Below are 24,654 nucleotides of genomic sequence, written 5' to 3' on the forward strand. Positions count from 1 at the left end.
GCGGGATCTGTCGGTTGTGGAAATCGATGATGTGAACGCTGTGTAGTTTATATAAAAGCACCGAGATTGTAAAACCAGATCAAGAATTAACAGACAAAAGTGTGACTCAGTTTAAAGTAGAAAGTATGCTTCACGTTTTACGAGTACACGTGACGCAAATTTCGTCAGCAGCAAAGTACGCGCACCGCCCTATTTTTCTAAGCGCGCGTAGCGCAGGCCGCACATGCGCATTTAATTCTTTTGCACTATTTAATTGTTCCTCAAGGTGGCAGCAGTGACCCAGGGCCGTTGATTCTCCAGGTGGTTGAAGAATAAACTGAAGAGACGGAAACGAGTGCAGGTATAAAAGTACCCGCGTTTGTATAATTCTAGCCTTAAAGAGCATATAGATTTGTATACGTGTGCTAATCGTGGCGAGAGATTGCCCAAGCATTCTTCTTCGTTGTCGCCCTTCACACCGGAAGACCTGATTTACTGCTCTGTACTGACTCTTGTAGGCCAGGAGGGGTAGTGCAAGTTGTCGTAATGCGCATGCGTCATGGAGTATACTTTAAAAGGCTATGTGTATGTGTTAAAAAATGAAGTATATCGTAGCCTTTAGTTTGAAGAGTGCTCAGCAAGATTGACCTTGCTTTAATTTTGTTTTTGTTTTTTTCAGTCATGGTTAATGTAGTTCAATTAAATCTAATGCCTCATCAGGTTGCTTTCTATAACATTCAGAACAGGTGGAGGAAAGCAACCTGAGCCTTATTGTAGTGAGAACACACCAGTACTGTATCCTGCTACCTTTATTCTTGCATATTGATTATTTTGATTATTAATCCCTTGTATGAAATGGTTGACTGGGTAAACCAGCCAAGTCATCCTCAAGTTCTGTTAATTACTTAAGTAGAATGATTTGTGTGCTTAGGGTCCAGGTCTTGCTGCATGTCCCACTTTCTCTTGAGATTCAGTTCATGAACAGATGTCCTGACATTTTCCTTTAGAATTCGCTGGTATAAATCATATTCATTGTTCCATCAATGATGGCAATGAAAAAAGTTCTATTTTTGTCTCATCCATCCACAAAACATTTATTTCCCAACAGCTTTCTGGCTTGTCCATGTGATCTTTAGCAAACTGCAGATGGGCAGCAATGTTCTTTTTGGAACACAGTGGCTAGAGAGCAGTGGCTTCACATACTTTTGCCACTCGCAGATATGTAATATTGGGTCATTTTCCTCAATAAATAAATGACCCAATATAAATAAGTATAATATTTGTCATATTTTGTTTTATTGGGTTATTTTTTCTACTTTTAGAACTTGTGTGAAAATGTGATAACACTTAGGTCATATTTAGACAGAAATATAGAAAATTCTAAAGGGTTCACAAACATTCAAGCACCACTGTAAGCATCCGACTGACCCAGGACACCGCATGTTTATTTTTATGCCTCAAACAGAACATAACCAACTTAATCTGAACTGAAAATGTAGTATGATAATTATACTATTGTAATTAACTATTTTTGTACAAGTAACATTTTAAAACTTCCTCTGGAAATTCATTAGAGAGGTTTTTTAATGATAGTGTCAGGTTGTGAGGTTATGACACTATGAGGTTCTCATAGTGATCTTTCCCAAGCACATTTAGCTGCGATTCGGAGAAATGCAGTGGCATGTCTCCAGTGAAGCATGTGTTAGCCCTAAGCCTCCTAGAAAGATATATGTAGCTTACATATGGGAGAAGTTGCTAATGGATGGGAAATGTTTTTTGTTCATTAGGGATAAACATACATTTAAAATTTAGATACAGAATGTATATATTTATGTAAAGATGCTTTGTGACAATTCCTATCGTTCAAAGCACTATACAAATAAAATGGAATTGAATTGGCAATTAATAATTCAGGACAAATAAAATAGTTTGCCATACTTTCATTTTTTAACTGAAACAACTGATCAAATTGTAAACAAATTAAAATCAGCACATTGCAATCAACCACATTTCCACTCTTCCTTTTTAATGACATAAATAAACAGCTTTAACAGTGTTATGACCCTTTATTTTTGTCTTCGTTTTTTTTCTTTCTCTCTCTGTTTCGGAAGTGTTTGTGTCCAAGTACGTTGCTGATTGGCTCCTGCATTCTAACGAGTGATCCATCCTGATTGGTGCAGTCGATTCCAGGAACGCCTCATAAGCCCTGCTGTCACTTCCTTCAGGAATTGACATTGTGTAGTGTGGGGGAGGGTTGTTGATTTGACTGTTTGTTTAGACAAAGTTTGAATGTTTAAAGCTCTGATTGTGTGTTAGAAATTGTAAGAAAAAAAATGTTTGGTATTTCGACCTCATTGCCTGATTAACGACGTTACGTGTGGTTTGCCCTCTTAACTAGTTTGCTTGACGCCATTTTGTTTACCCACTTCTGGTCTTTGTTGTGGTATAGGTAATCAGAGAAGGTGATTGTATTTTTCTTTTCTTTTGTTTTAGGTAAATAAGGGTTGAAATCGGTAGTGAGTTTTTGTTTGTTATTTTTGGCTTGGTCAACTCCCGAAGCAATCTCCCTATTCATGTTTGATTGTTGGAATCTTGTTTATATCATTAAAAAAACACAAAAGATCTACCTGCTTCCGCTCTCTCCTTTCATGTTGCACCCTTTTCCCCTAGACGGGACATTACATGAAATTATAACTCGCAATCAGAGCTTTAAACATTCAAACCAATGACACTCCCCCACAGAACACAATGCCCTCCCAAAGGAAGTGACAACAGGGCTTAGGAGGCGTGCCTGGAATCGACTGCACCAACCAGGATGGACCACTCATTAGAATGTAGGAGCCAATCAGCACTGTACCTGGACACAAACACTTCAGAAACAGAGAGAGAAAAAAACCAAGACAAAAATAAAGGGTCGTAACAGACAGACATGATATATTGCTGATAACTTCATGTTACAGGACAAGCCCACATGTAAGATGAACATGCACAACAACGAAGCTAGCAAATTCCAATTATTTGCAGGACTTATTCTTTGTTTTCCAATTAGACAACAGGATGTTTTCTGCACCAAAGGAAACTTGTCTTGGTGGTTCTCCACTCAGACATAGAATTGCGGTTACATACGTAACCTTCTGTTTCAAGATATCAGCGAAAGTCTGAAATGCTGGCAGACCTTGTCATTATTGTTAGTAATAAAGTATAGTGAATTATTAACAGTTTCTAACACCATATAATCAATTACAGTTACAGTACTGAAAATTAGACCAAACACAGCATAAGAGGTCCAGAGATTGTTAAATCACAGCAAAGGCAGTTCTGGGGCACAGAGGAGCTCTTGACCAATAGATGAATCCCTGAGGGCAAAAAGTGTAATCCCTGAGCTGTATGCTGCTGGGATTGTTATGTGTGTCATTTTTTGGTGGTCTTCCTCACAGTTTTCTTCTTCAATCAATTTTTGAACTTGACCTAAAATACATGCAAAAAGAAGATATCGTTTAAGGCGTTTGTAATAAATGCAGAAATATACAAGCAGACAGCCACAGATGACATCAGAGTTACAGTGCGCTCCAGAATTACTGGCACACACCATCTTTGAGCCAAAACGTGATAGTTTATTTTGAGCTAAAATATCCGTGGATGCTGTATACTATTAACACAAGCCTTTTTACTTAGGTACTGAATTTTCTGTGGAAAAAAAATGCTTAGACCCTTGACAAAGGGATTTTCCATGTGTGCAACCATATAATTATTCCCCAAGGAAACAAAAACTGATCAAGGGCATCAACTGATTATTTTTTTTGTTACCGAGAGAAATTTAAAAAGAATACCATTGATTCAAATGAATTTTACCATATTTCCATGGAAAATACTATTATTTAAAGCCGTTTGGATTTTCACCATAAAAATGCTATTGCAAGCTACTTGCAGACACACATTTCATAATGTGGGTTGTGCTGCACCCTTCTACACTGTGCCAATTAATCTCACTGAGATATAAACTTAATGAGCACTTTATTAGAACCAATTTAGATTTGGATAATAGATTCACCCCAGTGCTTAACAGTTGGCAGGTGTTCTTTTTGATTTTTTACTTCATCAGTCCACAGCAATTTGGTTCTTCTATGTACATGTTATTTTGAATACAGTGCATCTGGAAAGTATTCACAGCTCTGTGAATGTCCTTGAGTGGCCCAGCCAGAGCCCAGACTTGAACCCGATTGAACATCTCTGGAGAGATCTGAAAATGGCTGTGCATCGACGCTCCCCATCCAACCTGATGGAGCTTGAGAGGTCCTGCAAAGAAGAATGGGAGAAACTGCCCAAAAATAGGTGTGCCAGGCTTGTTGCATCATACTCAAATAGACTTGAGGCTGTAATTGGGGCCAAAGGTGCTTCAACAAAGTATCGAGCAAAGGCTGTGAATACTTATGTACGTGCTTTTTTTATTATTTTTTTTAATGAATTTGCAAAGATTTCAAACAAACTTTTTTTCATTATGGGGCATTGTTTGTAGAATTTTGAGGAAAATAATGAATTTAATCCATTTTGGAATAAGGCTGTAACAAAACAAAATGTGGGAAAAGTGAAGTGCTGTGAATACTTTCCGGATGCACTGTACATCAGATGCTCAATGTAAGGTTTCCTTCTGATGACTCTTCCATGCAGATTATGTTTGTGCAAGCAACGCTGCACAGTAGAATGCTGAAGCACTACTCCTGTATCAGCTAGGCCCCCTTGTGAGTCCATATTGCCATATGGGGGTTTTGCTTTGCATTTCTGCCCAGCATATTATATAGTGGTTTTTGTCCCTTCATGCAGTAATCAAGTCTTTTAGCAAAACAAAATAGCTTAAAAATGTTCTTAGCAAAATCTTTTTGATAAGTTTTATTTTATGTAGGTAGTTTCTCTTACTGTTTGAGTAGAACATTACAATGAGTGTGTGCACTGTTTATACAATTATTTTTGCTCATTCATATTAAGGTTGGCAATAATTCTGGAAGGCCTGGAAGAACAGCTTTTGTGGTACCTTCCACATTAAAAGTTTTCCAGCGGGGATCGTTCTGATGGTCTGAGATCAGTCGAAGAGGAGAGTCTGCCGTTAATCTTTTTAAGACATCTTCACGACGTACCAGCAGCACAGAATCACTGCACAGACGCACAAGTAACTCCTCTTCGCTAACTGTGGAATCAAAGTCACATTATCATAAATGTGCACTCTGACATACTGCTATATATGATGGGTTACAAAGACATGTAATTGGCATAATTTATTAAGTTTTGGACAGTTATGTTCTTTAGTTTGTCCTGATTTTCTCTCTCTTCTGTATAGTTACTGTATATTGTGTAGTAATAATATTCCTAATAATATTGCTAATATCTTGTATGTTGTAGTCCATGTATTTTCTTATACTTTGCACACTGGTCTGGGAAAGATGCAGTCATTTGTCCCATTTCAAATAAAGTGGTGCTTGAAAGACCAATTGTGTACAAATGCAGGAAATTTAAGACCACTGTTACCCTCCCCAGGAGTGCCAAGAAAGATCACTCCAAGAGGAAGACATGTAATAGTCTGCGAGGTCACAAAGGAACCAAGGGTAACTTCAAAGCAACTACAGGCCTCTCTCACATTGGCTAATGTTCATGAGTCCACCATCAGGAGAACACTGAACAACAATGGTGTGCATGGTAGGGTTTCAAGGAGAAAACTGCTACCCCTCTGCAAGTTTGATTACGCGGACAAGCCAGAAGGCTATTGGAAAAATGCTTTGTGGACGGATGGGACTAAAGTAGAAAATTTTGGTTTAAATAGTAAGCGTAATCACTCACTATTGAGGAACAAATTATGGCATCATCAAAAAAAATAAAAAATCACAATTAGTACATTGTTGCTCCTCCTCTGGCTTTTATGATAGCCTGAATTCTTAGAGGCATGGACTTTACGACTGAAAAACAATACTCTCCATCAAGCTGGGTCCAACTTTCTCGAATAGCAGTTGACAGATCAGCTTTGCAGGATGGAGCCTTGTCATGGACCGATTTTTTAAATTTCCACCATAAATTTTCAATCAGATTGAGATCTGGACTGTTTGCTGGCCAGGTCATTCAGTTGATATGTCTTTCCTGAAGAAAAGCTTTAACACTTTTTTCTCTATGGCAAGATGCATCATCATCCTGAAAAATGACTTCATCATCACCAAACCGATTTTCTATCGATGGAATGAGAATAGTGTCCAAAACTTCAGTGTATACCTGTGCATTGACTGTTGAAGTCTCCCCTGCTCCTTTACCTGACATAAAACCCCATATCATAAATGAGTGAGGAAATTTGATTTTTTTTTTCCCATAATGATCCCATAATTTGTTCCTCAACATTGAGTGATTCCATAATTTTTTCCTCTACTTCATCTGAAAAAGAAAAAAATCCAATTAATTAAAATAATTTCATTTAACTTGTCTGAGGTATGTTTCACAAACCCAGAATGTTCAGCTATTAAACAAAAATTGTCCTGTGTCATATCTGTGGTTTGTTTATTTGCTACGAAGTAAAAAAAAAGCTGGGTGAGCAAATGTGGTGATTCCCTAATTTTTGCCAGGGGCTGTACAAAGAATGGTTAAAGAAGAATAAAGTTCATGTTTTGGAATGGCCAAGTCAATGTCCTGAGCTAAATTCAATGGAAATGTTGTGGAAGGACCTGAAGCAAGCAATTCATGTGAGGAAACCCACCAACACCAGAGTTGAACCTGTTCTGTACTGAGAAAAGGGCTAAAATTCCTCCAAGCCGATGTGCAGGTCTGATCAACAGTTAGCCCAAATGTTTAGTTGCAGTTATTTGTGCACAAGGGGGTCAGACCAAATACTGAAAGCAAAGGTTCACATACTTTCCCCCCTCACAGATATGAAATATTGGATAATTTTCTCAATAAATAAATGACCAAGTATAATATTTTGTCTCATTTGTTTAATTGGGTTCTCTTTATCTACTTTTATGACTTGTGTGAAAATCTGATGATGTTTTGGGTCATATTTATGCAGAAATGTAAAATTCACAAAAAGGCTAAAGGAAGACTTTCAAGCCCCACTGTACGTACTATACTATATATGGACAACAACAAAAAAAACTGACTAAATAAAAATGTTGATAATTTGAGGTAACATTTCATTTATGTACAAGTAAGGGCTAATTCAGGATAAATATAGAAAACCTGCGCAAGTAAAATTGGACATGATGAAACTAACAATAACGTGACCGTTTTACCCAGCTTTGAACTTGCAGGCCTCTAATATCACTCCACATACCCAAGTCCAGTGGATTAGTCATGAAAACAGCATTGGCTGCCACCCCAAATATCAGTTGGTGATGCCAGGCATCAGGGATCTCTTCTCCTTCTGGCACTCCACGCTGCATGTTCATGGTGGCGACAGGTACAGCTCTATTCCGAATCCAGTGTGCCAGCCAAGGCACTAAATTTACCTGCCTCGGTGGGTAGAAACCAAAGAATCTGCCCAGCACTCGTCCACCACTAGCTTCCTTTGCACCATCTATCAACTGCTTATGTGTGGCACCTATAAATGAATACCATAAATACACAATATATAAATTGTATACTGCCTTGCTCAAAATATGATTTCTTATGTGTTCACAATGCATCTGTTCCTACAACTAATAAACTTAGCATTAATTCTAAATTCATTAAATTCTCCTGAAATCCAGTGGGTATAATGAACCTGCTGATTATTTTCACCAGTTCTGTTAACATGATTGAAGCACTTTTTTCATTTTTTCTTGTATATCAAGAAAGTAAGCTAAAGTATATTCAAAATTGCATCACACACATCTGAGAGGCATCATCTCTCTGTGTAACATGTAGTGTAAGGCAATGTACCAGCTTCGCTGCGAGAGTGAAGGTAATCAGGCAATGGGGAATTATTCCTCCTCAACTTAGTCCGTACACAGTGATCAGCTGTTTCTGGTGCCACCACAATCCCCAGAGCCTGCAGCACATCCACCACTGCTGTAGCACCACAAGCTGAAACCCCAATCTGGACTGTATGCCTCTCCGCAGCTTCTTGGATTGACCACAGCAAGGCTTTGTGCTGCTCTCCATTCCCTTCCTTCTCAGTATCTGTAACACTGCTTGCTGTACTGAATGAAACTTCCTCCATCTTAATGCCTGGATGTTAATTACAAGACTTTGGACACTTGAAAAAAAGAAAAAACAAACAGGAAAACAGAATGGAAAGAAAGAGAGTGAGTGCTTTTTGTGATGGACTATGTAAAGTCCATGATCTACGATCGGAAGATCGGGGGTTCAAGCCCTGGCGCTGCCAGGCTGCCACTGTTGGGCCCTTGAGCAAGGTCCTTAACCCTCTCTGCTCCAGCGGTGCCGTATCATGGCTGACCCTGCACTCTGACCCCAACCTCCTAACATGCTGGGATATGCGAAGAAAAAAAAGAATTTCGCTGTGCTGTAATGTATATGTGACCAATAAAGATTCCTTATCATTATTTCCCACACGGGTGAGGGCAGAGAACCCAGATATATTGACAACCAGCCAAGTCTTATACTTTATATAGTCAAATACAGCATGTCTTTGCCACTGGCTCATCATGGTTGAGCTCCAGCCTGTCGTATTCAGCTCTCCTATTCTGTGCACTTTGTGGCTATACCACATTACCAATAGAGGACAGTACGCTGGAATAGAGTAATGCTGCTTGAATAAAACTTAACTCATAGGTGCTGGCTATTTTGCCTCATTACTTCGTGTTAACTATGTGACTACTATGGGTTGCCTAGACTAGTTAAATAATAAACTCAGTAGTTGCTACTGTACGGAGTGTCGAGTAGTCAGGTAAAAGAGCTGTCTTGTCATGCTAGTAAAAAAAAAAAAAAAAAGGGTTATTCCATCCATAGCCATTTACTCACCGTTCATTATCATTATCACTGCATCATTTTGTCTGCATTCTTGACAGAATGTATAGCATTGTGCAAATGCATGAAGAAATGCATTTGTGGTGCCACGACCAAAGATGACTTCTTTCTATAAGAAACAAAAAATCTGTTCTGTTAAAACTCTATTCTATTTTATAATACTAGTGTGCATTTTAAAAAAAAAAGCTTTCTTCTTCATATACCCTAATCTGTAATTTGATATTACAGTAATCATGATGAATAAATGAATATACAAAATAGCAGATGATGTCATCTTGTTTAAGCGTGCTTAAGTCCGAACAGGATTTCGTAGGATTTTTCTTATGATTGTCGCAGCCAAAAATGCTTGATTTTTTTTTGTGCTTTTTTTCGTGGAAATCTACATGATTTTTGCAAAATCGAAATTGCAGGAGATTGTTTTGCACGGTCTTTCACAGTGATGTTTGTTGCTAAATGAGACCCTTCTTCTGTACTCATGTTCGACGGAGGTGAATAGAAGTATGCGCTGAATGCACGTTGTGATGATGTCACAAATCTGTGCAAAATGTGTGGTAATTTTGAAAAATTGCAAGCTCCTCCGGATATCACAAATTTTGCTTGATTTTGCATCGCAAAATCCTGGAAGGACTGGCTAATACAGAGTCAGATCAGCGGTACAGGCCAATACAGACTCGTTTTTTGGTCGCTACCGAAACTGTCCAGAAACAGTTTTTGCTATAAACATGGAAAAGATGACTGGCTGACTACTTCTTAAATTACTGCTAGACTGTAAAATTAGTAGTCGTGCGACCTCCAGTGAACACATTACATGGAAAATGTGGCCTAATGATAAATGTAATTCAAATCGCTATCAATGACTATGTTTACATGGACAGCAGTAATCTAATTATTGACCTTATTCTGAGTAAGACAATAATGTGATTAAGTTGTTTCCATGAGTCGCTTTTAGAATATTCCTTTCATGTTCCCGTTTTACATGTTATAGAACATAATTAGATTAACGGCACGTCATTACGTCACCGCGCCACGCCGTCCGATATTCCCTCCAGAATTTCACGTATCAACATACAGTTCGTCTTCGTTATGGTACCATATACAGTTTTGGGTGTTTTTGTTTAAAAAAATTTACGAACGCTTCAAGTGCTATTAATTTTTTGTCATGCCATACATGCTAATAGACAACTGCTTGAAGCCGTGGGCTGCGTCCCAAACCGCATACTTACCTTCTATATGGTAGCAGAGATGCATGTATTTCGCCTACTACAGGCCTATAGTAGGTAAGTACGCGGTTTGGGACGCAACCGTGTTCTCTTGTTTGCCGTAAAACGGTTGAGCACTGCCGTGTGCGTACGTCTCCTGTCGCAAAATGCGGTGAAAACTCTTACACGACGTTAATAGTGTGATTAAGGTGTTTACCTGTCTGTAACACACCTCGACAATGCGACTAAAACAGGAATACTCCACACATCTTAATTTGATTTGTGTTTACTTCGACTTTAATCGGCTTAAGGTAATTAAAAATGGCTGTTTATATGGTAGTTTCCAAATCAGAGTATTGTCTTAATCCGGTTAATATTGGATTATTGTTGTCCATGTAAACGTGATGATTGTCTTGTTGCAAATTATACGCGGTGACATCTGAACGCTCTTTATGCTCATACTGTTTTATCTGCACTTGATCGATTAATGAGGAGAGGATCGGATTGTCTCTCTGGAGGAACTGTGAAGAAACCTACAGCACAATAATGTTGCGTCTCAGAAAGGGTTCCGAGTAGGACACTTTTGTCAGTCCCTCCAGGATTTTACAATCACAGAAATGAACGCAAAATCAAGGAAGTGCCCCCAATATTCGAAGGAGCTTGCACTTTTTCAAAATTACCACAGATTTTCTGCAGATGTGGGCCAATACACGTCATGTGACGTCATCACAACACGCAGTCTTTGATTCAAACGTGTCGAACATGAGTACAACTAAAAGGTCTCATTTATCAACAAACATCACTTGTGCAAAACAATATCGTGCAATTGTAATTTCACCAGTTCAAGTAGTTTTCTGTTAAATTTTCGTTTGCATTGCAAATTCTCAAAAACAAAAGCCGCAGCAAAATCAAGCATTTCTGGGTCCGCAACAATCACAGAAACCATATAAACAGTTCAGAAATACTATGATTAAAATAGTACCGTCACCATTGATGGTGTTGACGTGTGGTTTAGTACAGTATGCCGTTTGTTCTGTATCCACAGAAGGCACTCACACTGCAAATAAACAAAGTAGATTTAAACTGCACCTTTCTTTGAGGCTGGGGTGGTGGTACCCTCAAAGGAGCACCTTTACTAGCTTTAATGTAAATACAGTATACCTTTAAAGTGATTTAAGGTAGATAAAGAGACCATAATTCATTTTGGTCCACACAGACTCAAACCATTCTAACTGGAACCTTTTCTGATAGGAAAACACTGTTATATTCACACTCATAAAATTTTTATGAGTGTAGGCCATGCTCTTAACAAACTAACATAAGGACATTTAAGGGGTAACTAGCGGTAGCAATAACTTCTGACTGGTTATTTAATATTGCCCAAGAACAAAGAGCCGCTAAATTCAAAACATACCAATCGCCCACTTCTCACAAACTTATTCCCCTCTCCGGTCGAACTGGCTTTATTTTGCTTCCGTGATTTCCCGATACAGTCGGAGTCAGTTGTCAGGATTGGCTCAGAACTCTCGGCTTGCGCATGCTGATTGGTCCGAGCTTCCGTCAATCAAATCACATAGCTCTGCTGTCCAATCTGCTGAGAGTTTTAACCACACGATGGCAGTGTTATATTTATCAGTATTACGTTAAGCTGAAGTTTAAGTAATGCTAAAATAATATTAAAGGTGCTATCTGTAATGTCAGGTTTCTATCATCACTACTTTTATGGTCTTTTGTTGTTGTTGTTGTTGTTGTTGTTGTTGTTTTGAAAGGTTTTCTCTCATTATCAAATAAAATAATTAAATCAGACGTCCAACTCAAGGCCGGTGATCTAAATACAGCCCACTGCCTTGTTTCCTTTTATTTAATCCTGAAATAAAATGCTGAAACAGTCCACAATGTCTATTAGCCTAAAATTTTAACTCTATCTAGATATACCGCCACTGTACAGTGTATGAGCTCACATCTCACAGTGCTGAACCACTGCTTAAGATCAACACCTTGTCTGTTGTATTTGTCAAATCCTAGTCAAAGCCCGGATTTCAGTCTCATTTAAGTTCTTTGGTGGGGGGGGGGGGGGGGGGGGGGGTGATATTGCATGGAAGTGTGGTCAAAAATTCCAGCAAGCCGATGTCAGGGACTGGCGGACGATTATGCAAAACGCCTACAAGAAGTTATTTCTGTTAAACAGGGCAATACTAACTTCTGGGGCCAAGGGTGTACTTACTTTTTCCACAGAAGAATATCATATCTATTGATATTTCTATTGAATAAATGATTGAAAAGGCTCATTTTCCTTGTGATTTTAAAAGTACATTAACTTTATCAATAGGCACTGTTTCAAAGATGATCAAATGTTTGCTTGTCCAAATATGTCAAAAAAGCCAACAATTCCATGGGGTGTACTTATTTTTTCACATGACTGTTTGTTGACCACATACATACATACAATAACTCAGATAAAATCTCTGATTTTGGAGTTGAAGCCACATGCAGAGGCTCAGATGCCATTACGAAGCACTCCAGATTGCCCAAGGTCCAAGCCTTCCTCATGGTGCTCAACCAAAATGCACAAGAACTGCAGGTCCATTTCTTGAAGTCTTGAAGACTTTTTCAACCAGAAGATGAACCAACAGCTGAGCTCGTGGTCGGCTCCAGTGATGGCTAGTAAAGGACCCAGTCCAGCATCCTGCAGCTCAAAGCAGCTTGAAGCAGGTCGACCTGCTTCTAATCAGAGATGACTATCACACTTAAAACCACGACAGTGCATCTAGGGTTGGACACGGTAACTCAAGTCACTCAAGTCAATGCAAGTCACTTTATTGGCATACAGCTGGATGATGGCTTCCCTTGCACCTCGATATGTGACAGACATCCCAGAACTCACCACTAAAATGCGAGCTGGCCGCTATGTCCAGTTCCAACTCCTACTACGGATACCAGGCCTACTGACCATGGCTGTGGCAGTGGTGCCATTGGACCTTCTAGAACTAAGGAATTTCAGAGATGTGTTTTAATCTATGGCTCAACCCCAAGCATGACCAGCAGTGATATGTCCTCATGTCAAGAAAAGGAGCATGAGCCCCGAACCACTGAAGAAGACATGACTTTCCTCACAATAGGTGTACTCTTAGGGCTGGTGCCCCACTGGAGAGTGACAATCACTATGGATCACCCACTGGATGGGGGGTGGCGCAACAGAGGCGCAGGGGACATGTCTAACCACAAGATGAGGTCAGAACACATAAACCTACTAGAGCTAAAAAGCAGTCTGTCTAACCCTCAAGTTATTCTTGTACATCCTGACCTACTCGGACATAAATCAGGTACTTATATCATCAGAGTGGCACAAGGTCAAGAAACACCCTACAACTCACACACAAACTCACCTGTGGCTAGATTCACTGAGGGCAATTCACCTGCCCAGTTACCAGAACAGAGCGGCATATGCGCTATCCAAAGCTGCTGCAGGAAAGCATGTTATATTCTGCCCTTTTTTGTAGAGGGGCCATAATAATATGGTAGTAGTAAATTAAGTAAGGAATGAGTCATGAAGCAGTGGGTGCTCAAAGGTGATGTCACTTACAGGGTTGTGTGTATTACCCAACCAGGATATTATTATTATTATTATTATTATTTATTAAAACATATTATTGTTATTAAAGCATACACAGATCAGCCACAACATTAAAACCACCTGCCTAATATTGTGTAGGTCCCCCTTGTGCCACGAACACAGCTCTGACCCGTCGAGGCATGGACACCACAATACACAAGAAGGTGTGTTGTGGTATCTGGCAACAAGACATTGGCAGCAAATCCTGTAAGTCCTGTAAGTTATGTGGTGGGGCCTCCATGGATCCGACTTGTTTGTCCAGCACATCCCACTGTTGCTCGATTGTATGGAGATCTGAGGAATGCAAGCCAAGTACCTACCAAAAGTGGTCCAAGGAAGGACAACCAGTGAAATTGTGACACGTCATGGGAGCCCTTGGATCACTGATGCATATAGGGGAGCGAAGGCTAGCCCATCTGGTCTGATCCCACCGAAGAGTTACTATAGCAAAAATTTCTGGAAAAAGTTATTACTGGCTATGATAGAAAGGTGCCAGAACACACTGTGCATCACAGCTTGCTACGTATGGGGCTGCGTAGATGCAGACCGGTCAGAGTGCCTATGCTGAGACAGGGGATACCCTGGATGGGGTGGAAACAGTGCATACATATACTAATTTTTCAGTATCAAATAGCATAAAACCTTTCACAATTTAATTACTCTTTCTGTAATATTCTGCATCAAAAACACATTTAAAATCAGTGTTCTGACAATAGCCTCATCACTGCAGTCACCCTGATTAGAAAATCAACTGGTATTCACCTTCAGTAACTTTCAGTAACCTGGTCATAGTTGCACTCCTACATTATGGACTATTTGTGCAGATTCATTACATATAATCCCAATTAAGTCCATTTCAGTTGTAGTTTGTTGGACAACAAAATGTGGATAAGTTCAAGGGGGTGAATACATAAGCAAGGCTAAAGTACTTACCTGTCTGCCATAAATTGGTGGATTATCTACCTCTTGTGTGAAAAATTATATGCAGTTGATGGCAGTCTGGAAAAACTAGACTTACTTAGTGTTGTTTTCCTAGAAATGTTGTGATAGGACTATTAATAATTGACAATTATTTTGCACAGATGATGTCAGCAGTGGGTCAACATTTATAGCTATTGTGATAAGAAAGGCTTTAAATTATGTAAAATTATACTTATACTTGCTGATACCAGGTTTAGGTTCAAAGTCTAAGACTATGGACCTGCTATATTATTAGTGATATCTATTTAGGGCAAAGAACAACAACTTAATATTTAAACCTGTGCATATCTTAAACAGGTTTAGTGTGCTAACTGCACATGCTGCATGAAACCTGACTATCCCGCTCAATATTTTATCAATTGGAGACATGTTAAAATTTGTATTGCTACTCTTTGCTGTGGCTGGTAAGAGTTTTGGGTTATATTTTATGTTTATCAAAACAATTTTAAATGAATACATTAGGTTTGTGCTATGTTCATATTATTTCGCTTGTCAAAAGTCTAACTTGTATTTTAGAGCTTTTTACAGTCTCTGCACAGGCATATTTGTTAACACTTACTTTTCCAGCCTTTTGTTCAAAATTCAAAATTACATTAGTTTTTTTCTTAAAATGGTACATTTACTTAGTTTAAACATTTGATAGGTTTTCTAGGTTCTATTGTGAATAAAATATTGGTTTATGAGATTTTCAAATCATTGTATTCTCTTTTTATTTACATTTTACACCATGTCCCAACTTTTCTGGAATTGGGGTTGTACTTTTTGTTGTAACAATTAATACAAAAGATGTGACAAATACAATTATGATGAAAAGAAAATTATTGTGAAAGTATTTATTAGATGATAAAAAAAAATGATTTAACCATATAATAATATAACCAACTATTTAACCATAATAGTTAAACAGTAGATTTCATTTATAAAAGCAATAGTCTAGGCTGTTTGAATTTTTTATATTATTATTATTATTCCAATATTTCCATTCATTGAATTATCTCCAGCCTATTACACTGGATCCAAGGCAGGAATACAACCTGTATGGGGTGCTACTCAGGGCACATTTTCACAGTCATTTACACCTAATTTGGCAATTTGGAGTAATTCACTAGGGGGGACCTAAAGGAAACCCATGAACACTGGGAGAACATATGAAACCACACACAGGCAGTAACCCAAGCTCAGGACAGAACTGGGGATGCTAGAGCTATGAGCGAGCCACTATGCCTCCAATAACATTTGATGAATAACAAGTCCACCAAGTTTGGACAATACTTATAGTGGGATCTTGGACTCCTCCATGTAGAATATTTCTACTTCTTAGGAAAGCAGCAAATGTGTTGGTAAAAAGATGTGAATGTTGTGAAATATTAATTTCTGTGTCTATGTAGGCTTTAATGCTAGACCTTTGCAATATAATCCTCTTCAAAATGGTGTATGGGTTATTGGACTCCCACAACTGGTACAAGATGGACAAGAATACATGGCGATATCTGGGCCTGATGAACACCAAAGACAGGACACAAAGAGTAAGTGTTTTAAATTTCAACAGGAAATGATAGAACATTATTTCTGCTCACATTTGAAGTGTGTACTGACTTATGGCTACATTACCTAAGTCTGTGATTGTTACAGTGTGCATAACTCTCTTACATTACTAGATATTATTAGTCTTGCTCTCAAATAATTTATTTGTAACATTTTAGCTGAACCTCAGTGGGAAGTTGTTCTTGCTCCAGAGCATACAGAGGTGCGAGATGATATGAACCAGAAAGTTGCTCCCGCTGAGGAGCACAGACCATCTAGGCGCTTTGTGGTGGACCTGAACACAGGCTTGTTAAAGGAATATATCAGTGAGATGGACAAGAGAGCTGAAGGTTGTATGTGTCCTCTGATGTTAATGTGGATAATTATTATTTATTTATTTTTTTTGCATTTACAGAAATTAACAGTATTTTTATATTAACATACACTCCTTTTCTCCACAGTCTACAATCCTACATCCAATTCTCAGTTCAGACAGGGCACTCAGAACTCTCAGGTAACTCTGGTGGACACTAGAACAGGGCAGCAGTTGCCTCAGCTTTCAGAGATGCAGAGGAGAGCAGCACCATGTAAGTGTTTTAGTGACAGAGCAGAGCGTCCATTCATATGATAGGTTCCTATATCAATTATATCACTTATCACACCTATATCATATAACTACTTTAGGTTGACGATTAAACCGACAGTGGTGTGTATATATATATATATATATATATATATATATATATATATATATATATATATATATACGATACTATGTGGATTTCTTGAGTTAGCTTTTTATTGCTATTCTTTCTCCAGTGTCTCAGTTCAGACAAGGTACAGAGTACAGTGAGGCAACCTTGATGGAACTCAGGAAGCACCAGATGATTCAGAGAATGGAGAAAGCCAAAGTTAGCAAACAGGAAACCACCCACAAAGCAGTACTACCTGAGCTTCGCAGACAAGGAACAGAACCTTCTAGACGCTTTCTTGTGAACCCAAACACTGGATTAGTAAAGGAGCACGTCAGTGAGATGGAAAGAAGAGTTTCAGGCTGTATGTATCGCATGATATGTTGTATGGCTGTGTAGCACAGCTAAATAAAGATGTTACTAGTGTATGTTAAAGTTTTAGAGTTATAAACCTCCGTTTTTCCACAGTTTACAATCCTGCATCCAATTCTGAGTTCAGACAGGGCACTCAGAACTCTCAGGTAACTCTGGTGGACATTAGAACAGGACAGCAGTTACCTCAACTATCGGAGATGCAGAGGAGAGCAGCACCATGTAAGTGTTTAAATATGTTTATCAGGGCATTTCACATCCGTCCCTACAATGGGGGTCACTATGATGTCTTTTATGGTAGAAGATACATTTTTGTATGTATGGCATGGATTTCTAAAGTTGAACTGACTTCTTAATGCTTTTCTTTCTCCAGTGTCTCAGTTCAGACAAGGTACAGAGTACAGTGAGGCAACCTTGATGGAACTCAGGAAGCACCAGATGATGAAGAGAATGGAGAAAGCCAAAGTTAGCAGACAGGAAACCACCCACAAAGCAGTACTACCTGAGCTTCGCAGACAAGGAACAGAACCTTCTAGACGCTTTCTTGTGAACCCAAACACTGGATTAGTAAAGGAGCACGTCAGTGAGATGGAAAGAAGAGTTTCAGGCTGTATGTATCGCATGATATGTTGTATGGCTGTGTAGCACAGCTAAATAAAGATGTTACTTGTGTATGTTAAAGTTTTAGAGTTATAAACCTCCGTTTTTCCACAGTTTACAATCCTGCATCCAATTCTGAGTTCAGACAGGGCACTCAGAACTCTCAGGTAACTCTGGTGGACATTAGAACAGGACAGCAGTTACCTCAGCTTTCAGAGATGCAGAGGAGAGCAGCACCATGTAAGTGTTTTAGTGACAGAGCAGAGCGTCCATTTATATGATAGGTTCCTATATCAATTATATCACTTATCACACCTATATCATATAACTACTTTAGGTTGACGATTAATCCAACAGTGGTGTATATGTATATGAGCATCACCATGTAAGTGTTTAAATAAATTAAACAAAGCATCACACATCATTCATTATAATGATGCCAATGGTGCCATATGAAAACAGAGAGTCAAATTTAGTGAAGATGGAACAAACCACAAAACACTATCTCCTAATGCCTGGGCCACATTAAAAGATTTATCCAACCCTAGCCAATTATGCCAATTATGAAAATGGGAAAGAAGTTAGATAACATTAACTTAATGATAGATTTTACAGACCTTTTGTCCTGAATTCAGTAGTCAAACCTCTACATGACAAGATTTGTCCAGAATAAATCACCACACACTACTTTCAGATTATGCTCACAAATCAGAGCAATGAACCTGACTCTTAGAATCTTGGATTTGACAAAATTTCTAGTGAACAAAATTACTTCAAATCAAACCAAACATACTAGACAACAGGCACTTGTAACCCATCATTCAGAATAAGGTCAACATTGCATTTTTACACAAGTTCGAGACAGTCAACATTGTTTTAAGCCTAGCCTAAAATTGGGATACTTTTTGCAATTGTCAGCGAGAGCAAATTGTCTGCAAAATCATCCCAACTATCTTCTAGTGTGGCAGAAATGCAAGCTGCGTAATGAAGGCAAGCAAAGTTCTAGACACTTTCTCATGACCCCAAACACAGGCATGCTAATGTCAACAATATAAACAGGACAGTGTCACACTATGCACATATTCTTACAGTGAAAATGGCCCATTGTCAATATTTGTGTGTATCATAAACAATAGAAAACTGACAGCTTGGTCTGATTATGCATACCTTGAGTTTACATTTGGTACTATTCTTTGTTTTGTAGATTCAGGTTTCAGACAAGGCACTGAGTACAATTTGGTGACCTTAATGAATCTCAGGGATGAACAGATGATGGCCAAAGTTGCTAAAGATAAAATCCTACACACTGTACAGGACATGGAAACCAATGAGGGTACGTACTGGCAAATTACAGGCATTTGAAAAAATACGTTGTTGTTGTTGTTTTTACATATTTGTACAAGCAAACATTTGATCCTCTTTGAAACAGTGCCTATTAATAAAGTTGATACACTCTATCAAATGACACACATGATGATACATGTTGTAGTAATATTCCCAATTTAAATTAACAGTCACATGGAAAAAGTAAGCACACCCAAACACCTTCAAATCCATAAAATTAGAATCAGGTGCTCAAGATTGGGTGCCAGTGATTAGAATCTGCTTAGGGAGTGCAGGTGGAACCTGTTTTATTTATACTCCTCTCATATCTAGTGTCTGGAGTTCCCTCTGCTATTTAGGTGTGCGGTGTCATCATGCCAAGATCTAAAGAGTTCTGTAAGGCCCTCAGAAAAAAAGGTTGTGGAAGAAGAAGAATATCACATCTATTGATATTTCTGTTGAATAAATGATTGAAAAAGCTGTTTTCCTTGTGGTTTTGTTCAAGTATATCAACTTTATTAGTAGGTACTGTTTCAAAGATGATCAAATGTTTGTTTGTCCAAATATGTCAAAAAATTCCAACAATTTCCATGGGGTGTACTTATTTTTTCACACGACTGTATTTTGTCTAAATGTGTCCATATCTTTGTCTGCTGAAAACCAATTGACCGTCCTACTTCATCATCATCACCAGTGTTCCCTGAGTTCAAACGTGGCATTGGATATTCACAAGCCCAAAGACAACGCATCATGGAGCCACTTCGTTTGCAAGCTCTAGAAAATAATGAAGGTGAGCAGAGAATTGCAGCCCCTGTATCTTTAAATCTTATTGTTGCCAGTATTTGACTGATCTTATATTATTTTGTTCAGTGGCTATTTCTTCCCCCATGGAGGAGTTCAGCTATGGTATGGAAAACAGCCATGCCAATATAATAGGCAGACGATTCGTGGAGCCTTCTTATGGGAAGCAAAGTAAGTATAAATAAGAATGGTATGTGATTAGTTACTGATGAATCCAAAAGATAAAGCTAGGATAGTAATTATAAATAGTAATTTTAGGGAGGGGGGCGTCTAGGAAAAAAGTCAAAATAAAACTAAGGATGCTACAAGAGACACCATAGTGGAAAACCAGTAAACAAGACTTTGCATTGAACATTGTTAGCTGTCCAATTCTTTCACTTTCTCATCATTACTACAGTGAGCATTTTGTATAATTAACGGATACATTTCTGTGATACTAACTAAATATTGACAATAGTGAAAATGCAGACACTCCATAAAATGTACTCAGTTTCACTATTGGCCAGTTATCTTTGTGCAAACACAAGTACAAGTGAAATTGCTGCTACAGCTCTATAGCCATTTCCAGTAATACAGGGCATAGGAAGCTTAGCCGTTTAACTGGTATTCTCCAACAAGGTCCAGTAAGATTTTTGGGCTGTTTGACAGGTAAATGCACAGATAGTTATTATTCTCCTGAAAGATTTTTCATTCCTTAGCATCCTTTTTGATTTTTTTTTTATGTGTTCTTATATCCTTTTATATACAAAGTATGCAGTGCATAAATGTACAGAGTTGGATCCACCTGCAAATGTATCGTCAGTGTTTGGTAGAATCAAGAACACTTTTCAGTATTTTAACTGTGCTCATTGTTTATGTTCCTTAGAATTGGAAAAGAACATAGATAAGGGAAGATGGTAAGAAATGCGTATAGTAGAACACAAACAAGAATGTATACTTACAGTATCCCCCAAATGGTGGAACAGGAAATGGGGCCCCTTGTGTAAAACAAGATAAATATTTTAAAAATTCTGCTGTACTCTACCTAAAACCATACTTACTGTAAAATGAAGTAATATGACATTTTTACAGTTTAAAAGTATTTACCTTTCCCCCCCACAAATTTCTCACAAGGTTTTGTGTTTTTGACAGGTGATGAAGTTGCTACCTGTCAAGGAGTGGTTATTGATGGCAAATGCTACATTTTCAATCTTAAAATTACAGACCTTCCATGAAACTGAAGATGTTCGGAATTGGTAAGATCCTTGTTGTTCCAGTCTCCATAGTTCAATATTTACAGAGATGACACTTGAAATTCAAAATTCGCTCCTCCACTGCACCCTCCATGCCGCCCTCCAGTTCTGAATTGTGCTCTGACCTGGGAAAAGCATCAATACTGCTGATATTGATATCACTGGCACAAAGTAGTCAAAATATTTTTTGATAACATTTAACATAACTTAATAAATCTGTGAGCTGTAAGCTTAGTTTACTTTAGTCAACTTTACAAATTGTGATTGGTGAGGAGTTAATTCTGAAATTGAACACATTGGTATTCAGACCTAAGTAACTAAGATGTAACTACGGATTCATGAGCTACTAAGACAGCTGCATGAGAATTGCCCGCATGGGACGGAGTTTTATTGCATGATAACAGCTTGAGCAATAAGCAGCATCAAGTCAGAGCCATTGTCTGACTGTTTTTTTCTCACGCTGAAATATCTTAATATAACACTAGTCATTATTTAGCCTAATTGTATCACCTTGTAAAATTAAAAACTCATAATCATTATTATTATTTTCCACTAGGAGGAGATCAGAGGAGATAGCATCTTAATGGAAGGCATTACTTAAAGGCTCGAGGGTTTAATTTCATATGAATAACACTGTAAACTGCACTTACTTAAAGTGTAACTATAGCAGATGAGTATTTAGCAAGCTTATCCTATATTGCATTTTTATCATGCATTTGTAGGGTGCTGAACAAATGCTAAAATTTCAAGAATTCCAGTGTCAATCTGTCAAATAGTTGTTCCAGAACTAACAAGATCACATTCAACATGGTATTAAGCAGTGAAGCAGTTAATATGCATTGCTCAGGTCAGCTTCTTCTATATGCTCTGTGCCGGTGCTTGTTGTAATTAAATATATACTGTAGATATATTGTTATTAATCATTTATTGTTCCCTTCAAGTGCAATTTAAAAGATAACAACTAGGACACAGAATAAAGATACCACACATCAGGTTACCTACGTGTTCTGATCTTATCAGCAGACGTGTAATTCAACTTTGAACTAAAGCTGTGGTGGATAATGGGAATAGCTATTTGGGATTAAAAGAGATTGGATTTAAAGTCTATTATTGTTAATAAGTGATTTGTATTTTATTCATGCACGTAATACGCTTGCTTATGTACGTAATAACCGCATTTACTTTCCTAATGTACTTTCTTATATACATATCTATTTAGAGTTAACTATCACTGCTGGCACTACTACTACTACTACTACTACTACTACTACACTTACTCCTACTATTACTACCACAACTACTACTACTACTACTACACTTATTCCTACTATTACTACTACTACGCTTACTCCTACTAGTACTACTACTACTACTACACTTATTCCAACTACTAGTACTACTACTACACTTACTCCTCCTCCTCCTCCTCCTCATTCTCCTCCTACTACTACTAATAATAATAATAATATTTTACTTTTGTTTTAGATGAAAGCTGGTGGACAGCAGTAGACCGTGGCCATTTTTTCACATCCTGTGACAGTGTAAAATCTCAGAGGAATAAAACCGTCTGTCATGTTTTGTCTGAAAGGAATTTGCAATCTGTTAGTGTTTTTCACAACAATAAAGAACATTGAGCATTTACAATTATGTGGTTTTATTTGTTATTTATTTATTTATTTTTTTTTTACATGTTTGCTACCTCAATTAGTATAAAATGTCTCGCAAAATATGAAAAGCCATTTCATTTTCAATACCCAGCATCACTTTAGACTTTCAATGTAAGTATGAGTCTTAAAATGTGCTGCTTGTTCTAGAACAGCTCATCTCAGGGGAGAGAAGGTATATAGTATATAATACAATATCACATCTGTAGTTACTGTTGCTGGAGTGTATCCCAGACATAAATCTGTTCCATCATTTACTGAAAACATTCAGCACAAGATAATAACAGCAAATAGGTCAACCTAAAGTCCACAGAGACTATACAGCAGGTTACCTGAATGTTCTCTTCCTATCAGTACTGTGAAATATCAATATTTCACCTTTGAACTACTAACGTTGCATTGACTATATGAAAATTACAATCTTTTTTTGTTCCCAATAAACATATATACCTATTTAGAGATAACTACTTTTGTTACTGATATGCAATATGATGTAATAAGAATTTGATATGCAAAGGAAATCGATGTAGCACTGCATAAATGTGCATTAGGTCACTATCACACAACTCATCCACACATCAAAATCACACTGGATATTGCTACCACTATAGGCCAAAGGATGTCATCTTATTCAACAAACCAAGAATTTTGTTTTGATAAATAAAGTAACATTATTACATATGCATATTTCTATCAAAGGCTATATAAGTGTTTATATTTGGGCAAGACAAATTAGTATTATAATCATGAGAATGGCTTCATTGATTATGATGAACAATAAAAAAGAGAACACCCGGCTCAAAATGCCCAGACAAATATACACCAAAAATAAATATTGCCATGTTAATAAGTTATATTTTAATGCACACATTTTGGCCATTTTAACATGTTAAATTAGTTTTGCACTTAATGAGGCATTTCATTATTTGTTTCTAACGGAGAGAAACTTGAGGAAAGCTGCCGTTTATCTTTCTTGGGTTCAATGGTGGACACACAGTGACATCCTACTTCCATCTACTGGACATAAGTAATACTCTGGCTTTACTACACAGACATGATAAAGGGGCTAACAGAGTAATGGAAAAATGCTTTCAATGTTTATGCCATGAATAAAATTCTTTAAAAGTTTACATTTGTTACACTGGATGGTTGAGTGGTTTTGAGCAACTAATAGGAAGTTTCTTTATCAAGAGATTATGGGCAAAGTTGTGGAATAGGCTAGTCTGGTATTTTTTGTTGTGGTTACTTGTGTGATGTGTCACGATGTGTCTTGTTGTAATGTATAATGTACAGATACATGTATGAAGAGCCTTATATGGTTGCTGTTTTGTTCTTTTCAAGGTATTTGAAATTTACAATACAGTACTCATTTGAAATAATAACACGTTGAGCTTTTTTAGATACAGTATGTTGTTTGATTCCCTGCATAGTAATCATGTTTTCAAATATCATATCACATGTGTATATCTTTTATACACGATATACATAAATGAAATACAAGATACTATGACCATGATCTAGTGATAATGTGGCTTTTATTTTTTATTTTTAAATATTTAAAATAATAATTTTTTTAAAAAAGCTTAATGCTTTCTCTTTGGTTACAAAAGTTAAGGTTAGAGTTAGATTTAGGTGTAGCATACCATTAATTAGCTGTTTTAATAAGTACATCAATGAAACGTCACAAGCCTAGTAACTTGTGTGTGTATTTGCCTATAAGACCTGAAAGAGAGAACCCAA

The 24,654-nt window shown here is 37.6% G+C and overlaps 2 protein-coding genes across 4 annotated transcripts; one reads left to right on the forward strand and one right to left on the reverse strand.

The window, feature by feature from the left end:
* Nucleotides 1-1,904: 1,904 nt before the first annotated feature.
* On the reverse strand, nucleotides 1,905-11,634 carry LOC108258902 (uncharacterized). 3 transcript variants are annotated; one of them, XM_017457897.3, is made up of 7 exons: nucleotides 11,527-11,615; nucleotides 11,101-11,169; nucleotides 8,908-9,022; nucleotides 7,867-8,182; nucleotides 7,280-7,546; nucleotides 5,009-5,161; nucleotides 1,905-3,447 (listed from the first exon to the last, which is right to left on the reverse strand). In XM_017457897.3, exons 4-7 carry the CDS (start codon nucleotides 8,144-8,146, stop codon nucleotides 3,281-3,283), a joined length of 867 nt encoding a protein of 288 aa, XP_017313386.1. In that variant the 5' UTR covers nucleotides 8,147-8,182; nucleotides 8,908-9,022; nucleotides 11,101-11,169; nucleotides 11,527-11,615; the 3' UTR covers nucleotides 1,905-3,280. The 3 variants fall into 3 exon arrangements, with proteins under 3 accessions (XP_017313386.1, XP_017313387.1, XP_017313385.1); XM_017457898.3 differs by having other exon boundaries at nucleotides 11,095-11,169; XM_017457896.3 differs by lacking the exon at nucleotides 11,101-11,169 and having other exon boundaries at nucleotides 11,527-11,634.
* Nucleotides 11,635-14,966: 3,332 nt separating this feature from the next.
* wu:fa56d06 (uncharacterized protein LOC795664 homolog) lies at nucleotides 14,967-22,894 on the forward strand. The gene is made up of 13 exons (XM_017457900.3): nucleotides 14,967-15,110; nucleotides 16,095-16,232; nucleotides 16,410-16,580; nucleotides 16,692-16,817; nucleotides 17,050-17,286; nucleotides 17,391-17,516; nucleotides 17,668-17,904; nucleotides 18,009-18,134; nucleotides 19,099-19,227; nucleotides 19,912-20,007; nucleotides 20,088-20,189; nucleotides 21,150-21,253; nucleotides 22,736-22,894. The coding sequence occupies exons 1-12, from the start codon at nucleotides 15,074-15,076 to the stop codon at nucleotides 21,230-21,232; spliced, it is 1,608 nt and encodes a 535-aa protein (XP_017313389.1). The 5' UTR covers nucleotides 14,967-15,073; the 3' UTR covers nucleotides 21,233-21,253; nucleotides 22,736-22,894.
* The last annotated feature ends 1,760 nt before the right edge of the window (nucleotides 22,895-24,654 follow it).

The sequence above is a fragment of the Ictalurus punctatus genome, chromosome 26 (assembly GCF_001660625.3).
Source record: "Ictalurus punctatus breed USDA103 chromosome 26, Coco_2.0, whole genome shotgun sequence".
Classification (NCBI taxonomy): Eukaryota; Metazoa; Chordata; class Actinopteri; order Siluriformes; family Ictaluridae; genus Ictalurus; species Ictalurus punctatus.